The 18765-nt window shown below is 39.9% G+C and overlaps 1 protein-coding gene across 3 annotated transcripts in view; it reads right to left on the bottom strand.

The window, feature by feature from the left end:
- Positions 1–1975: 1975 nt before the first annotated feature.
- LOC121299773 (SRSF protein kinase 1-like) overlaps positions 1976–18765 on the bottom strand; it is a 33541-nt gene continuing 16751 nt past the window's right edge. For 2 of the 3 annotated variants that reach the window (XM_041227815.1, XM_041227813.1), the window contains 13 exons: positions 17124–17232; positions 16575–16662; positions 16026–16113; positions 15277–15383; positions 13664–13829; positions 12564–12589; positions 12094–12322; positions 11111–11551; positions 10804–10904; positions 10129–10236; positions 8976–9045; positions 3944–4036; positions 1976–3311 (listed from right to left, as the gene is read on the bottom strand). In XM_041227815.1, coding sequence (XP_041083749.1) covers positions 3127–3311; positions 3944–4036; positions 8976–9045; positions 10129–10236; positions 10804–10904; positions 11111–11551; positions 12094–12322; positions 12564–12589; positions 13664–13829; positions 15277–15383; positions 16026–16113; positions 16575–16662; positions 17124–17232 — 1811 coding nt within the window. In that variant the 3' untranslated portion in view covers positions 1976–3126. Of the gene's footprint in view, positions 3312–3943; positions 4037–4474; positions 4568–8975; positions 9046–10128; positions 10237–10803; positions 10905–11110; positions 11552–12093; positions 12323–12563; positions 12590–13663; positions 13830–15276; positions 15384–16025; positions 16114–16574; positions 16663–17123; positions 17233–18765 lie in introns of all 3 variants that reach the window. The other variant, XM_041227814.1, reaches the window with a different exon arrangement.

Below are 18765 nucleotides of genomic sequence, written 5' to 3' on the forward strand. Positions count from 1 at the left end.
TTAGATAAGATTTTACCAGAGCTAAGTCAAATTTGGTTTTCATGGACGCATTTACATTTGCAGTACGAGTGTTGAAAACGGGACCACATGTTGAAATTTGTGACAAACGTTGTTTCGCTACTATCCACACACACTACTGTCACAGTTGTCGTTTTCCACCAAATCAACAGTACGAAGGTCACTCTTTAAATCAGGACTGAAAGGATGTGTTGCAGTAAGAATACCTCTGTTAAGGGGAACAAGACTAAAAGGCTAAAATATGCACAACAACAAAGAAATTGGACTAGGGAACAATGGTCAAAGGTACTTTGGACTGTTGATGGATGGACAACGACACCTGTGCCTTCTGCCAGCTCTGTATTAGTTCAGTGTTTGTCTTCTTTCTATTCCTTAAGGCCATTATCTTCAAGTATTGCTCATCTTTGTTAGACAGCTTTTTGGGTCTTCCAGTCCTGGGTTTGTCAATTACAGATTATGTTTCTCTGTAGTTGTTGATTATGCTTCGGCTACCACACCTTGAAAATCGAGTGATGCAAGTTATTTCACTCAGTGCATTTCCTTCTTTATGCGAGTCAAGTTTGTTATCATAGTAGAAGGCTTTGAGTAAAGTGTTGATGCTCATAATGCAGAGTAGAAAAATGCAACATCCAAGACTTTTGCACAGCAGTGTGCTTATGTATGTATATATTATATACACACACACATATATATATATATATACACACACATATATATACACACACATATATATACACACACATATATATACACACACATATATATACACACACATACATATATATATATATACACACATATATATATATATATATATATATATATATATATATATATATATATATATATATATATATATATATATATATATATACACACATATATATGTAAATAAAGCACAATATGTATTTATGTCAAATAAGTTTTGCTTGTACTATTTGTGGAGGTTTTTCATTAAACTATGCCATGTTGTATACAGTTCAGAAATACACGGATGTTAAAAAGCATAATAAAAGCATGTTCCAATTTTATTGAAATTAAACTTGTAGAATTTTGACTGTTATTTTGCATCTTTTCCTGCATCATGCGTGACTTGTGTCTGATCACTCAAGTGAAGAATTTGGATCACTTCATATGGGGTGACCCAGGGGAAAAAAAAAAAAAAAGAAGGTTCATTATCACCAGCATCGCCATTGCCAGATCACTGTTCAAACTGCTAAAAACTCACTGACATGTACGGTAAGGGACTGAATGCCCTTCCTTGTTAATCCAGCATCCTTTACCAGTACTGTACACCAACACTAACACTGTGCTGCATGCTCACAGAACAAGCTTCCACGGCCCGTCTCCCAGGTCACACTGAACATTTGATCTTTTATAAACAAACAGAAAGGTGAGGCTCAGGAACTCCGAACATGGAATAAGCACTCCCAAATATCAGACTATTGGGCTCTTCATCTGGTCAACCGAAATGTGCGTTCTTAATGTCTTCACCAAGCAGGCTCCGTTTGTGTCTTGAGAACTGAAGCATGCCTAATTCTCGCAAGGTCATTGACACAAAGAACGGTAACCTTCAATGGCAGAGCATGCATTTCCGTAACAGAAAAACAAGCACACAATGCTCACTGCTAAACCAAGATAACCAAATCAAAATGAATTCTCTGCTCATTAACAATTAATGAATCTCTTACATCACCACATTATTACACTAAATTAGACAGGAATTACATTTTCCTGCTCCAGTGTAATCCCAGATTTTGTTCTTTATAAAGATTTAAAACTAACCCATTACATATTATAACAAAAAATAAATATTTAAAGATAGTTTAACATTCATGCAAACATGGTTTAGAAGGAGGACCACCGGAGATGAAAACGGTTCTGTGAAGAGGCCGAGGATAAAGGGCCGACAGTTGAAGAGTAAACAAAAGCCTGGACCATAACACAGCCAATTGTTTCAAAATTCTCTTTATTGGGAACTAAGGAAAAGTCAACTCATTTCAGTTAGTTTAGCAGTCATGGTCAAGAGCATGAAAAGAAAACTGCTGAAGACAACAGTGCTGAAAAGGGTCCTTTAAAAAAAACAACAAACAGAAAAGTGCTCTCTTACAGCTGGGCTATTGAGAGTTCAAGCAATAACTACAACAGCGTTCCAGTCTCTTCTCTTTCCTTCTTGTTTTAAAGCTACAAGAGAAGCATGGTCAGTATGAAAACAAATGTTAAAAAGCAGACTACACAGAGAAAAGCTTCCATGTTATTTAAAACTTCCTAAGCACTACTCCACTAATTTCTTAGCTAACACACACCAATATCTGGAATTCTTTACTGTACATAACCAATATACAGAACAAGGCCAACTCTTTGGTACGAGTATAAAGTCTTCATTCCCCCCTCAGCAACATCTTAACATCTGTTTCTACAGTGGTATGTAGAAGTTCTTAGTCAAAGTGTATACTCGCACGCAGGGAAGAAATATGTTTGCATGAAACAGTTAGAAACACTACTGCAGAATGTAACGTTCAACATACAGGCAAGAGATCTCTGCTAGAGATGTCACAATATGCATTACAGCAAAATCCAACTAAGAAAACACCCTTTCTTGCCATCCTGCTGATCCCACAACAGATACCCCCCCCCCATACAAAAGAACGAGGCACCTTGAACAGCAGCCATAAAAGGGCTCAGACCCCAGATTTTCAGAATAGAAAAAAAAAAAACTGCCATGCATTCCTCAGAGTTATAGGAGGAGCAGTGCAGATTTAGTAGTTCACTTTTTTTTCTCTCTCGTCTTAGTTTGGCTGTATTAACAAAAATGCTTTGAAAAGAACAAGCACTTTCATTTAAAAAAAAAAAAAACGCAGTACCCCTCACCCTAATCCTCAAATGATCCGTCACAAGTTAGTTAAAACGCATCTCACAGGACTTCAGTACAAAACAGGACTTGCACTCTCCAGTACTATCAAGTAAAAACCATACAAAAAGCAAAATCAGCAAGAATGGAGTATTCATCATATTGTGTCATCTCTAGCCCACCCTCCCCTCGCCCCAGACGCACACACAGAGCGGGGAGCTGCGGCAGGGCTGTGTCCGGAGCGGTGCTGCAGGTTGTTAGGAGTTGATCCAGGGGTGTCGGAGGCACTCTGCTGCCGTGGCCCTCTTCTCCGGGATCAGCTCCAGCATCGGCAGCAGGAAGTCCGCAAAGGTCTGCGCTTCGTCCCGCAACCACTCGTACTTCTCAACCAGGACCTCCAGCAGGCCCCAGGGCTTCAGCTTGGTGATGTGCCTCAGATCACCTGGACAGCAAGCCAAAACGTTAGGACCAGCAAGGAGTTCTCCGAGCTCCTCAGACACAAATTATACAGAAATAATAAGTGACAGAGCTGCCACTAATGATAAACTGTGCTGGATAGTTCTCATTCGATAATTCCCTACCTAAGTCAAGGTTAGGCCATCTAAGACCTACATCTCCCTGTACTAGGACCCCTTCACTAACTCACGTTTTTATAACGCTAGTGAGATGGAGAAATAAGGAGGGAGCGCTGTACTGAAATTACTCTATACTGTTATGCAGATAGTGTGGGAACTGAATAATACATCTGTATAAGCAACTTCTACATTTAATATAAAATATGTATTTAAAACTTGCAGTTTTTTTTTTTTTTTTTTTTTTTTTTTTTTGAAGGCAATGTAGATCTTTGTAGAAAAGCAACACTGTTTAGCTACCACTGCACCATACAAAGCAGCGAGAGCAATTCTACTGAATTCAGAACTTTCGCACAGCTGCAGACAAATCTAACTTCAGCATGACAGATTTGAAACCTTGCTTGTGTACTTGCTTACAACTGTACCTGTCTATCTCTTGCACTTCGCTCTTACACTGTCGAGGGAAGAACAACAGAAACTCCTGTCGGCTACAATCCTTTACCTTTCTTGGTGAAAAACTCCTTGGAGTACTTTCCTCCCGTTATGAGCTTGCGAGGTATTTTCCCCAGCAGTTCAATCATCAATGCAATGTGATCTGCGTGTTTAAAAGGTTTCCAAAAAGAGGATGGGAGGAGGAGGAGGGAAAAACATGCAACCATTTTATCAACAAATCCATGTGCAATAACCAGCAATGGGGCACAGACAAGCAGGTTGAAACAGAGCAGTGGTTGTGTAAAACTACAGAAGCTTGCTGGACATGCAAGTAACACGTCTACCGTGCTGGACATTTCTTTAGTTGCAGGTTGATTTTAGAATTGGAGTAATCGTGATTTATTGCTCATAATTTAAATGGAATTAAAAAAAAGAAGTCGGCTGGCAGAAGACCACGAGCCTGTTAACTAGTCCAAGAAAATCAACTTCAGATTTGAAATCAGTCAACAGCAAGCACTCAAAGTAGTTATGACACAAGACTCTTGTTTTGCACTGCTTGTGTTTGTGGTCCCACAGCTGCACAAAGGGAAGAGGGTTGTACCTCTGCGACTGAAGTATTCCTGTGAGTATTTCCCACAGAGAGCATAGTGGCGTGGGATTTTGCCAAGGAGCTCTACAATGAGAGCAAGGTGGTCTAAAGGAAAAGAGGGAGAAAGAGACATGGCCAGGGTATCAAGGTAAGAAAATGGGAGAATGCAAGATGACAATTTAAGTGAGGAGAAAATAAGAGAAAAAAGGGAGAAAAGAATAGTTTGACTAATGTGATATCCAAGCAAAAATACACAATTCTTAAACAAAATCAATTATTAATTTTTACATTTTGTGGGCATCAAAAGGCATAGTCCAGCATGCCAAATGCATGGGTAGCACATTGCTGTTCATGCAAGGACAAGAGAGACAGACGGTGCAGTTGGGGAGCTACAATGCATGGGTCCATGAAAAATGAAAAGCTGTCTCACTTGTTGTACAGACACCATCAAGTGTATACAGTCAGGCTTCTAAATAAAATCTACAGAAATGTGACATGAGATTACTTTATCAAGATCAACACGATGCCATTGGCAGACGCACCTGAATTATAGACCTCCAGTAAACACTGGGGTGGTGAGTGCGAGCGATGAGCCACGGATACAGATAATAATTGGGCACACTAAACTGGGGAGAAAACCAGGGTAAAAAACTGGAGACGACTAAATTAAAAATAAATTTAAAAAAATGGTGCAACTAGTGAAAATGGACGGGCTGGTAAAGGTCAAAATACCTTAGATGGTCATTGGGCTGCCCATCCAGAATTCAAATTTATAATTTATTTTAAAAGAGAAGAGGAATCCTTTGCTGGTGAAATTGAGCTCCTCACTGAAGTGGGGCTTGGCAGTGGGAGGCTTGGCAGTCAAACAGCTATGGTGAGATCTGCAGCTTCATGAGAAGAACGAGGGAGGAGTCTGCCCCACTCCCTCTCACTGCACCATTCCTGAAAGCACTGACTGCTACCTCAACACAGCTAGCTTATTGACCTGACCTTGACCCTTCTGGAGGCCACACACTGACGCAGCACCACACCTTGACCCTAGCAAAGGAGGAAGGGTAAAAAGGAGAATTTGCAATGGCTTTTAGTACTTCTTCACTCCCCCACCCATCACCGTGGAGCAGAAGTTCATAGAGCTTTGGGTCCCTGACTTGTGTCAAGCGCACACTTTTCAGATTGTTGCTGTACAATCCAATGGGGATGAGAATTTTAAACATCTAAAAATGTACAAATTCTAAAGAAGTAGTTAAATGCTGAATAATATGCTACATGTATAACCGGTCACTTGACAAAAACTTCACCAAAATGCATATTTTTTTTTATATATTAATTTTATTAAATTTATTATCACATACAGTCAGTCTGTCACATATCCTACTGCTGTGGTGCCAGAGCAAGGGCTATTATAAAAAGGAAGGGGTTTGGCAATTGCCTCCAAGCAGCTTTTCTAATTGGTGCAACAGAAAGACTGACATTGGAGTGGGTTTCATTCTCGGTTGATCTGATGCTTCATTGGTGCACTCTGTGTTCATGCTGCAGTAGGCGTGGTATGGTATCCAGTCCACGGGGTAAGAGTAAATGACAAGCGTTTTTTCTGACGTTTGTTTAGAGATGCCAGTTTATTAAATAACAAAGAAGCGAAGCCACGTTTGGAAGTATTTGAAGGAACCAGCACTGTGGTATGTACATAATTACGCCAAACAAAATTGCTGTACCACTAAAATGTAAGTTCAATGCTTCACCATTTGAAATGAAAACATTCAGAAATTACTGTGGTTGGAGCAAACATCCATAATAAACAAATACTCTAGATGGCATCTGACATTTATTAAGCACTTACATCCATGTGAATACGTATAGCATAATTTTAAAAAGGAGGGTTTTTTTTTTTCAATATTAATTTCAGGAGAACGCATAAGTGTAAATAAATTACGAAGGCTTTAATTAACCAGTACACTTTTTTGTAAATAAAAAAAAAGGTTTAATTTTGTTTAGTTTATTCACATTGTGCCCACACAATTTATTACTATGCAGGACAGCCGCTATAAGATAGTTATCTTTATTAAAAATGTGCATGGATTAATGTATCAGTTATTCAACTCGTGACAGCCCTAATTTCATTTTATACTTGGGTGTGTACTAATTTTTAATTTTTTTTTTTTTAACTTTGTAGTTAAGTCTTTGCGATGTTAAAATGTTATTTGCTTATATTTTGGGGTTTCTTTGCTTGGAAAACAGTAACCGGGGGTGTCAGTATACATCAGAATGTAATATCAAAGCGAGTGCACGCAGACATGGATGAAAAGCACACACCTGCATAGCATTTAAACCTTCATAAAAATTTGCCAAAAGCACATCCCTACAGTCTAAGGCAGGCGAGTTCAAGTGTTTGTGTTGGAGGCAGTCAATTCCTCTGCAACGGCGTGCCACGCTCTGCTGGACAGAGAAACAGGAGGAGTAGAGAGGCAGCAGACTCAAGAGAACGGGCTACATCCAAAACACATACTCTGAAGTTTAAGGATTTGTGTCTTTTGGAAACAACTTTCACAGTGGCTGAATGGAGGAGGGAAACCGGTACTAAAGATAATGAAAGCAAGCACTCCTTCAAATCCAAGTACAAAAATAAGTGAGATAGTTAGATTTCTCATCTAAAATAAAGAAATTATCAAAGTGCAATGGAGGCATGTGTTTTGGTGGGGTGAAGCATTTAGTAGGAAACACAGGATTACAGGGGCAGTGAAGAGTTTTGCCAAACTGTTCTTTTTACCAAGGGGGACAAGTGAATCTGTTTGGTGGTACAGTACACAAGTAGTGAGATGGGGGAAATACACACAGGAATGGTAGTGCAGGCATGTAAAACATCAGGTGATAGGACTCAGACATTGTAATGAAGAACAGTGCAGAAATACAAGCATTGGTGTTGCAATGAAATATTTAAAGCCAACACAGCGGTAATGAACTTGGGTCACCTAATCCCATCTGTTAATATTTAAACAGATATTTAAATTGCATTTCAAGGTGAAGTCATTGATAGCTTTTTTTTTTTTTTTTTTTAGTAATAAAACCTACAAGCTTTGCGCAACACTGATTTGCAAATCATTATTACTTATCCAACCAGAGATGGGAATAAGACTCCTATTGCACAGCAGTTTCACCCATTCCAGGTTCTACTACTAGTTAGATTACTAGTTATTAGACACTGTGTGCAAGTAACAAGTTGAGGTGTGTTGTATATATTAATAAGCTACTAACAACCAAACGAGCAAGATGGGCCGAATGGCCTCCTCTCGTTTGTAAACTTTCTTATGTTCTTATAAACGCATCGTAAAACCAGGAATGGATCAAACTGCTATGCAATGGGAGTTTTATTTCCACCCGTTTAAAACCAATAATATTTTCACTGAACGGTATGCAATATAACCAACCAAGTTCACAACCAGTTCAGTTAAATGAAAGGACTAAAACACAACTGTCACACAGTCACTCCCAAACTGATCAGTTCATTCATTGAATCATACCTCAGCAATACATCATGTGGACCTGTTGTGTCAGCTTAAGTTGAAAATGGTATCATTTAAACAGAAAAGCGCTTATCAAATTATTACAATTATTGCCAATAATTGTGTATGTTTATTGCATTTGTCCAGACAGGCTCTATACTTAACCAGAGCGGGGAGGTTTTCAGCAGTGTGAGCTCATTAAGTGTACTCTGAGAGTCCCCTCACATCAGTACTGATGGAGCACAAAATACATTTCAGAACTTTGTTTTGCAGACAACGCACTTACCTCTATAAATGCCAATATGTCGTTTTTTAAATCCAAGATTTGACCAATGCAATTTTGCAATGTGCCATCACCCTAAGGTAATGCAACATTTTTTAAATAGCGTGAATGTAAATGATCTGTAGGCCAGCACTAAAATCAAGAGAACATTATTTCCTGTTTTTGAACAGCTAAAATACAAAAGCCTACACGCATTCTTCGACATCTACTGTGAAGCTGTTTTAAAATAGCCAATTCAGCACAGCAACAGGGAATTTGAGGAAATCTCTGTGTACACAGCATATTCTTATGCACAGTGCCACTTCTGTTCTTGACGCTGGTAAACAAATTTCACAAGATTGTTGTCTTAATATATCATGTTAAAAATATCCTTGCAAAAAAATTCCATAACATTCTTCCTGACCTAAACCTAAAACAGCTAGCTTGAAGTACTATTGATTGTTCCAAGGGCGAGAAAAATGTGTATCCCTCCCTACAGTTAAAAACTACCTTTGGGTGAAGTGTAAAGAAACTGGACTGCCAAGGTGAGGTTTCTGATAAAGCAGAAAGGGAAATCCATGGAGGAATGCAGTAACAGACATCGTGTGAAGTGCAGCCTGACTGAGCCACACTCCTGCTTTAAGAAAGGAGGACTACAGCAAAGCCTGGTAGCAGCTTATTCCGAGTCATGTCCGTCAAACAAACCAACCAACCAATAGGGCAAGCAGAGAAAGAACTGAGGAAAAGAAAATACCTTCGTCTCGCGAGTAATCTTCACCAGAGTGGGGCTCGAACAAGTAATCTCCTGTCACCAGCTCAAATGCCTGCAAAGGAAAACCATTTTTTTTTTTTTTTTTTTTTTTTTTTTTAAAACATCCAAAACAACCTCTAAAATCACGGTGGTGGAGTAGCAAGAGACCCGATAAGTCTAAACTGTTTATTATGGCTGTAATTCTACACTTAACAGATTCAACGTTTAAATAGCTGTTAACGGTTCAGTAATTAAAAAAAAAAAAAAGTACACTGGAGTATGTCGTACTGTATTCATTTCATGTACAGTATCAAAGTACAGTGGTGTACAATGTATAATTTGCAGTGAGGGTGTGAAATTACTTATTGCAACTACTATCACCCCATATACTCAAAACAGACATACACACTTATTAGCTTCTGTACCGTTATCTGTTCCTCTGTGATTTTGAACTTTTTAATTTCCAACATTTTTTGTTTTTAAAATCAGAAAATTGTGAATGCCACAGAGCAGCCCTGTATTGAACACAGAATTGAACAGACATCGACACGCGGCTATTTTTAACATGTCTCAGTACGGACGATTTAGCTGGAGCGTGTCCTGCAGCAATACACTTGCAAACCCAATCAAAATGTAAAGTCTTAGGTGGATATTCTCTATGGGTTACTCAGTCCCCTGTGGGCAGAAGCATTAATTATTATGGACTAGTCCCCAACGAGGTACACAATTTTTTACCCCGGTTTTCTCCCCAATTTAATGTGCCCAATTATTATCTGTATCCTCGGCTCACCGCTCCCAACACCCCCACTGACTCAGGGAACGGAGGCTGGAGCACGCGTCCTCTGAAATGTGCTCCTGCCAATCTGTCATTTTTCACACTGCGGCTCTACAGCGAGGCCACCAGACAACACAGATCTGGAGGCTCCTCTGCAGAACCACAGGCGCCCTATCGGCTACAGGTGGCACACAATGTATTTTATTAAAGATCCCACACATATTAAATTCCAGCACAGGCCAATAACAACATGCAAGCCAGACTAAAACAGACACCACAACGTTTTAACCTCCCACAGCCCCCCCCTGAAAAAGATGTAGCAACATTTCCCTGGATCCATACTGCTTTAGATAAACACATGGATAAGCTTTGATTTCTTACCATGCAGGCGGTACTCCAGATATCAGCAGGAGTGCCGTAGCTCGCGCCGATTAACACCTCCAACGATCGGTACTGTCTCGTCTGGATGTCTTCTGTAAAGTGTTTGTGCTACAAAGTGACAAAACTCATCATCATCATCATCATCTCAGCAACGCTAATGCAGGCTCTCAAACAAAGTGACAAGAATCATCATCATCATCATCATCTCAGCAACGCTAAAGCAGGCTCTCAAACAAAGTGACAAGAATCATCATCATCTCAGCAACGCTAACGCAGGCTCCCAAACAAAGTGACAAGAATCATCATCATCATCATCATCATCTCAGCAATGCTAATGCAGGGTCTCACACAAAGTGACAAGAATCATCATCATCATCATCATCATCATCTCAGCAACGCTAACGCAGGCTCTCAAACAAAGTGACAAGAATCATCATCATCTCAGAAACGCCAACGCAGGCTCCCAAACAAAGTGACAAGAATCATCATCATCATCATCATCTCAGCAACGCTAAAGCAGGCTCTCAAACAAAGTGACAAGAATCATCATCATCTCAGCAACACTAACGTAGGTTCTCAAATTGCGTTGATTACCCCAATCAGGAGTACTTCAACAGCATAACCCTAAAAACACTCCAGTCACATTGTGATGTTTGACAACTGAAATGCACTTACAACCCAGCAAGCGTTCCCCAGGTCAGCAATCTTTACTTGTATCTTGTCTGCGTTCAGGGGCTCCAGTGGATTCACAAGAAAGCTGCCTGCATCAAGTTTTGCTGTGAGAAAAAATATAAATAAAAAATTCAACCCAACTTTCAGAAAAATGGGATGCATTTCAATATTCAAAAAGTGATGATAATAATAATAATAATAATAACAATAATAGCAACTAGATTACATACTTTAAGTTCTACACATTTATCAAGGACTGGCTAGAGTGAAAAAAAAAATAAAATAAGGGGGAGTAGCAGTATGAACTGACTGTTCTTTATATTATCTGCTTCTCCGGTCTCTTTTTCCACGTTGCTCTGCATATGGTTCATCTCTTCATTGTCATTGACCTCTTGCCCTTCAATCTGCAAATCACATGAAACTGACTCCAGCCTGCCATTATTTAAAGGTCCATATAAATCTGTAACATTGCCATCCCGGACGGGCTCTTGTGCGTTCTGCAGCATGCCATTACATTTGAGGTGCAGCTCGTTCCCCCCCTGGCAGCGGTCTCTGGGAATACAGTCATTAGCGTTGTGTTGGTCTTCCTTCTCCTCCTCCTTTTCCTTCTTCATCATGATCTCCTCGTTGCTACATTCAGATAGCTCATCCATAGCGACATGTCCATTACAGTTCACCTCCCCTGGAGACTTCTTGCAGTCATCATCTGGTGTGCGTGTGTGTTCCCTCATTTCATTTTGTTCATTGTCATCTTTATAGCAGGAAAAAAAAAAAACACATTTTGGGAGGTTTATTTATTTAAAACTGTTTTTCCACCGCATGTTTCTCGTTTATGTCTTGGAAACTACTGAGAGCAACTTGCTTACACATTGGTTTAAAAAATAATAAATGACCTGTTGGCTAATGAGAGCATGTGTGTGTGGGTGTGAAGAGAATATTTTAATTCAAGTTTGACATTAATATAACATTTTATTTTATGTTGCGCCTTTCATAGTGGACCGCCATCATAAAGCGCTTGATTTAACATCTCATTCGCAGGATGGAGCACAAGGAGGTTAAGTGACTTGCTCAGGGTCATATAGCAAGTCAGTCAGTGGCAGAGGTGAGATCTGAACTGGTGACCTTCTGGGTACAAGCCCCGGAATTTAACCACTGGAGCACACTGTCTCCATATTATAATTTTGTTAAAACATCCATTCCCCTCCACTTGGTTTCTTTAAGCATCACTACAGAGAGGATGAGCGCTCATCATACCCACATGAAAGTGTGCAGTACAGTCCCTCCCGCTCTCACCTGCGATTAACTCGTCGGCCATGTCCTGCAGCGATGCCTCCTTGAGCTGGACGCAGGGCTGATTGTCCTCCTCGCCCTCCTGCTCGTTGTCCTGCCCCCCCTCCTCCTCTTCCTCCTCTTTCCCTCGTTCCAGCTCCTCGATCTCCAGGATCCTCTTCTCCAGAAGCTCCGCCTGACGCTTCTGTTTCTTCTTCAGCTTCTTCTTCTTGTTCTTGGACATCTTCACAATCTAGCAAAACAACATCAGAGTGGGAGCAGTTCAAACTCGCTGCACAGACCCACTTCCCTGCTTTTTACAGAAGGTCAAACTGAGAACCTCGTAGTGAACTGCTTAGAGATAGTAAATAAGAGTACTAAGAAAATTACATCTTTGTTCAGATACCGAATCCCAGGTCACCCATACATCACAGTTAAGAATATGAAAGGTATTCAGGAATAACCCTTACTGAGAGAAAGAAGGGAATACTTACTTGCTTCGGCTGCGGGGCAGTGCTCACTGCAAAACAAGAAACGAAAAGTGAACGTTCTCTGCAGGAAACGAGGAATCCGGGTTTACACATTGCAGTTTGGTATTTCACTGATTCCGTGCAGACTAAAATGATCTTTCTGTTTTCAAAGTTATCTTGCTGGCATGCATTGTCTGAGTCATCGAAATGCTTTAAAATCCATTCTTACCTGTTTATTTTTACATGTAAAATCTATAGATAAACTGGTAGATGTAGGTTGCATGGTGTGATTGCAGCCAGAGCACTGGAGTGAGTTTGAACTAAAGTGCTATAATAGATTGGGCTCCAGAAAGCAGCAGCAGCCACTTCACTAAAAGCACTGTGTTTGAAATATCAGCGTACTCCCAACCAGAAGGAAGGGGGGGGATAGGGATGGGACAACAAGCATCTAGAACAATGTTTTATATTATATATAGAGAGATAGAGATATATAATTTGTATTGTATTGCAGCAACATTGCTGACAAGTGTTGGTGAGATGTGATCTGATCTCATTAACAAGCCAGCATTTATTTTTCTGGTCACACGTGCAGATTTTGAATCCCGATTAGCAGGTGTAGCAGACTGCATTCATGTGCAAGGTACAGCAAGTACAGCTACCACACATATAGCTGTTGTGGTTTACCTGCAGTGAAACCAATATAGCAATCTTCCCAACAATGTAATTCACACGCCCTTGCAGTACCCAGGCAGGGTTCCTTCTCCCACACTGTCCCAAATATTTTCCCATGTGTTCAACTGCCTACTCAATTTCAATCAACTCCAGTTGTCTCTGTTTGTAATTAGCATGCTTTCCTCAGTCTCATTAAATGCTGCCAGCAAGATTCACAGGTTTGTGGCGCATCTAAAATTCTTCCATACTGTTACACTAATCGGTGCAACCTGGCTTCCTCTCAGATTCTTCCCAGCATCACACAGGTAAGTCGCACAGGACAGATCAGCAGATGGGAGGCAATTCATTGCAGCCTCCTTGCTTGTGGCAGACTTTAGGAGGTGGCGTATATTACTTGTAAAACAAGCAAACATTTTTAAATTGAATGAAATATGCAATGAAGATGACATTACCTGCAGACCCGGATGGAGGGGGTGCCCCTGCTTTCTGCCACTCTGTCGCCTCGGCAGCTAGACGCCGGACATAAGGCTCATTGACACACAGAAGGATATTCTCTGGCTTTATATCAGTGTGGATGATCTTGCACTTGGAATGTAAGTAATCCAGGCCTTGAAGAACCTTAAATTAAAATAATATATTATTAGGGGTGGGCACCAATATGGGAAACACTAGGCAAACACTGCATATGGCGTAGTCCCATAAAAGACAGTAGCAAGTAATCTGATGAACCAAACACTTTATTAAATGAAAGCAAGTAAATTGAAGGCGTGTAAGGCAGCCATTTTATCCAACACCAACTCTGACGCAATCCTGCGTTCCTATATGTAAAATATCCTATAGATGGTGCTATACTCATTTTTAGGTACAAGGTTAAGACCAGGGATCCTAGTTTTCCGCAATAAAAATAACGAAATTCTTCCACGTTATTTCGCAATTAAAATAAAAAGCTGAAATGGAGTCCTGTCCATCCCTCGTCCCTCTACAAGCAGCACTCGGATACACGACACTCAGATACACGCCAGTCGTGTTTTACCCTCCTTGTATCAAGAGTAAAACAATCCCCATTATACATACGTAACAAATTAATGCACTTGCCCGTCACACGGGGTTTCAGACTTCGTCTCCTTTTTTTATGATACAAAGCCCATCTCTTCAATGTTACAACTGACTTGTTTAACAGCATCAGCCCGCAGTTTTTTGTTTTTGTTTCTGGGATGGCAAATCAGCGTGTCTATTGTGCACTGCAGTTACACAGCACTTCCTCCAAAAAACTAAGCGAACGAGACAAGGCACGGTAATGTAAAAGTTAATCATTAAACAGTTTCAGATACTGTAATGCATTTCTTTTTTAAACTGTGATCTTTAGTTTCACTCGCAAGTGAACTGTGACATTATGGCTTTATCAAGCACTATATTCTGTAATTTTGAATACTGACTGGATACGGTTTTAGTTCTGTAATTTTTTTAGTCTTTTGCTAAATTGCATTGTGTTTACGTTTTATACAGTTCTGTGCATGGGTGACATTTTGATTTCATTTTGCTGTTGGGTCTTTAACAGGAAATTTTACATGCTGCTACAATAAGTACCCGATTTATATGTACTGTATTACAGTCCACGTGTTCAGTCGTCTCTTTTGGCAAGTGATATTTTCAGAAGTGTATCGTTCTGAATTAAAATTCTACTTCTGTTAAAAAAAAATAGTACTGTACCAACAAAACCAACTACAGTACATCTAAATGGAAGCCTACTTATTTTAAAAAACAGTCCTTTCAGCTTTGTATGACACTATCTTTGTGTTCCCTGAAAAAACAGGACACGTTTGTTTTTTACTGCTGTTATTCCCAACTCGTGTGCTATCAAACTTCAATGAAAGAATCAACGTCTCCCTGTACAGTTCCTCAAAACGCAAGTCATATTTTTTCTTTGTAACAAATGTGTGTGCGCACGCAGGGCAGGGGGTTGTGTGTGTGGTAGGAGGCAGGTTACAACGCGCTAACCTAAATCAGATGAAATAATCAGGTGGTGTAGCGTCATCTGAAACACACTCTAAAGGAACAGACTCACCTGTTTAATGATGCTCTTTACACAGGGAATGGGGAGACCCTGGTAGTTGGATTTGATGATCCACTTGAGAAGATGATGTCCCAGAACCTCGAACACCATGCAGACGTCTAGGAATCAGGTCAAGGACGACGACGAGAACAGGATTTGCAGATCACAAATCCAACAGCCACTCACACTTCCAGTCATACAGCCAGACACACTTTTTGAGAAGGTCATTATAAATTTTAGCTCTGCAAATTCCTACAAGTATGATAATTATTGCAAATGTACTGCCGCCTTCCCTCCTGCGAGAAGAGATTGGATAAGCCCAGACGGGTACAAATATTTCAGAGCAGGGAGGCGTTGTCATACAATGCCATAGAACAGAAAGCAAAAAAAAAACAAAATAAAATTGTTTACCTTAACACAAACTAGTGCTATAGGTATTTTGTAACTAACACAATTCATTTGTATTATCTTATAGCAGAACTTATCAGAAAAAAACATTATTTACTTCTGAAAATTAACAGAACAACCTAAATTGTACATGTTAAAACCAATTCATTTGATTGTTCAACTGCTTTCATTTAAAGCCAACTGAATTGACTAACAGTGACTTCAATTTAAGTAACGCGTTGTCACTGTGAGAAGCAAATTAACAGAATACTACCAATTGCAATTTTGATCAATGTGCTGGAATTTATTTCGAAAAGCAGGAATGGTCCCGACCCTGCTGCCAACCTCACACAATAAAAACCCGTCAAGGATACGGGTTCCATTGACTCCGGAAATTTTAAAGTCGTCCAAAAGCTGAACCACCATCTCTCTGTTGGGATCATTAGGGTCTGTGTTTCGAACCTGCCAAGAAAAGAAAAAAAAAATACAATAAAAATAATTGAAATGTTAGATAACTTCTTGTTTTCACAGGGAACGCAATTCAAAAAGATAACTAAAAACAGCTATTAACAGTTTGGAATACCACAGCAAAACAAATCCCGATTTAAATCTTAAAAATCAGAAACAACTGTGCCTGAAAAACCTCTCATACAAAGAAATAACATGTTTGTTATGCATTCATCACAGTGGCTTCAAAAGGGACCAGTGTGTGAATGAAGTTATGGATGACCTACTTTTAGTGCTGCAAAAGAAATACAGTGATAGATTTACTGAAATTAGGTTTTGCTACAACTGCCAAAGAAATAAACTACCATTCAAAAGTTTGCATTTGTGATTTGGTACCTCTAAACAGCTGAAGACACAGCTGCATGACAGTTCCAATTCAATACAAGCCATTATGTCCACTTCATGCCATTACTCACCGAACTGAGCAACTTGATCTCATCCAGGGCGGTCTCTGTGTAGTGCTCTGCACTCTTCACAACCTTCATAGCGACAAACCTCTTCCCCCTGTGTCAGAAACACAAAGCAACCTGTGAGCTCTCCTCCTTCCCAGCCAACACTGCCCTACGTGAAGGGACTCCAATCCATCCTTCTGACAGCAATCCGTTCTAGCGTGTATATTCATCGGGGCAGCAGCTGTCCTCCTGTCACTGGATTTCAATGAACGTTGTGATTATAGTGGGGCCTCCATATTCATTTAAACTGATGCAAGGAATTAGATGAGACTGAAGTCAACGCCTTTCAAAATATGTGCTACGGAGCTTTGAAATCCGATTTAAGCAAGTTACAAATATGAAATATAAATAGAATAGCCGAGATGACACTGAAGAGACAGTAAAGCAATGCATTAAAAGTGAATTCACCATAGGTTACAGTACATAGAGGACACTATATTGTGCACTGTATAAATACAAACAAGCATTTGACTGTACTGGTGGGTCAGAAACTTTGCCCAGGTTTGCACTTACTGAATGTCCCAGGCTAACCACACCGTAGAAAAATGGCCCCATCCCAGCTTCCGGATAACATGGTAGCGTCCGTTAAACAGGTCTCCGATTTTAACATGATGATATCCGCCTGAAATTGAAACAGTGTGCGTGTTAAACAAACAAGCCATGATAAAACACATGTAAATGACACAAACCGATGAATTCAATATTAGGGGTGTAAAGTGGATAAAAAAAAAGAGCCTACCAAATAAATAAACAACAAGTGAATGCATCAGTTTAGTATTCCTCTAAAGCAGGGCTGCCCAAAGTTTACAGAGTAGAGGGACGCATAGCAAGGCTACTATGGGACAGTGGGACGCAATGTGACCAAATTGCATGGATTGCAAATTTCAAGCACATTTTTCAAGTGCATTTGTTTGTGTTGCTAGCCATTTCAATATTTCAGCTTAATAAATTACAAACAAATACATTTAAACCATTTCTCAGCATTTACTCCTATCATAACTTGTAAAAACTTTAACCCGTGGCATTAGCATGTATTCCTGTTGGCAGTGACAATAGCACTCAATTCAATCAATCAGTTAACAAGTGTGACGCATATCTGATCATTTCATTGTAGCCCATTCCAACCCTTGTTCATTTTTTCAGGGGAAACAAAAAAGATAATGTTAAAAATACAATTCTGAAAGAAGTGTATTTATATGTACAGTAATTGGTTTTATTGGTACAGTACTATATTTTCTATATTACAAGTGGACTGTAATACGAGGGGGCAGCTAATTTGCAAGACAGAATGTGGTAATGGACCTGATTGTGGACTGGAGAAAGGGAAGAGAGAACTCTGTAAATAATGTGTGTTTGTAAATTGTGTTCCTCTTGTTCAGATCTGTTAGCGTTCTCTGTGCATTTTGGTGCTTGTGTAACTTAGAGCTGAGCCTGGCATGGGAGAGGACGTGTTGGACTAATGCGTAACGAAGGGGAAGGGACTTGGGCGGGGAGGGGGAGCAGGACCTGTCGGCAGGAGAATTGAGAGTTGAGAGAAGCAGGGTTGCCAGATTGGGCGGGTTCATGCCCAATTGGGCTTTATTTTTTTTGATTGTGCCTAATTTTTGGGCTAGTTTTGGGCATCTGTGTGGGCATTACATTGATATATTTTGCATAGTTTTAAAAAGTGTTAACAATATTTTAAAGCAAAACACTAAGCTATATGATACACAGACCTTAGTGTTTACATCAATGTTGCCAAACACTGTTGCTAAAAACTAACAATAATATTTGGGGCTATGACGTACATTGCATTGTGGGCAACATATATTTCAGGCTCGCCTTGTAACAGAAGATATATACCGATACAAAATATATAGTGAAGTGTGGAAGTCTGATTGTTAATTAATCATAGATGGTGTTCTCTCGGAAGTACTTTCTTAAAGATGAGTTGAAATAGAATGGAAATAAAATTGCTGTCAAACACATGCTCCACATTCGATTAGGACTGCAAAGAAACAACCGAACTCCAGCCTCATTTACAGCAGGCCACTTGGAAGTGGTGGCAACGTTAGCAGCAGCATGTACAACACGGCTATGCAAACCATTGCAAGGGGACTGCACAGGTACATAGTTTAATGGAAGTTTAAAGAACATTTCAGTTCATGAAGGGAGC

The sequence above is a fragment of the Polyodon spathula genome, chromosome 25 (genome assembly GCF_017654505.1).
Source record: "Polyodon spathula isolate WHYD16114869_AA chromosome 25, ASM1765450v1, whole genome shotgun sequence".
NCBI lineage: Eukaryota > Metazoa > Chordata > Actinopteri > Acipenseriformes > Polyodontidae > Polyodon > Polyodon spathula.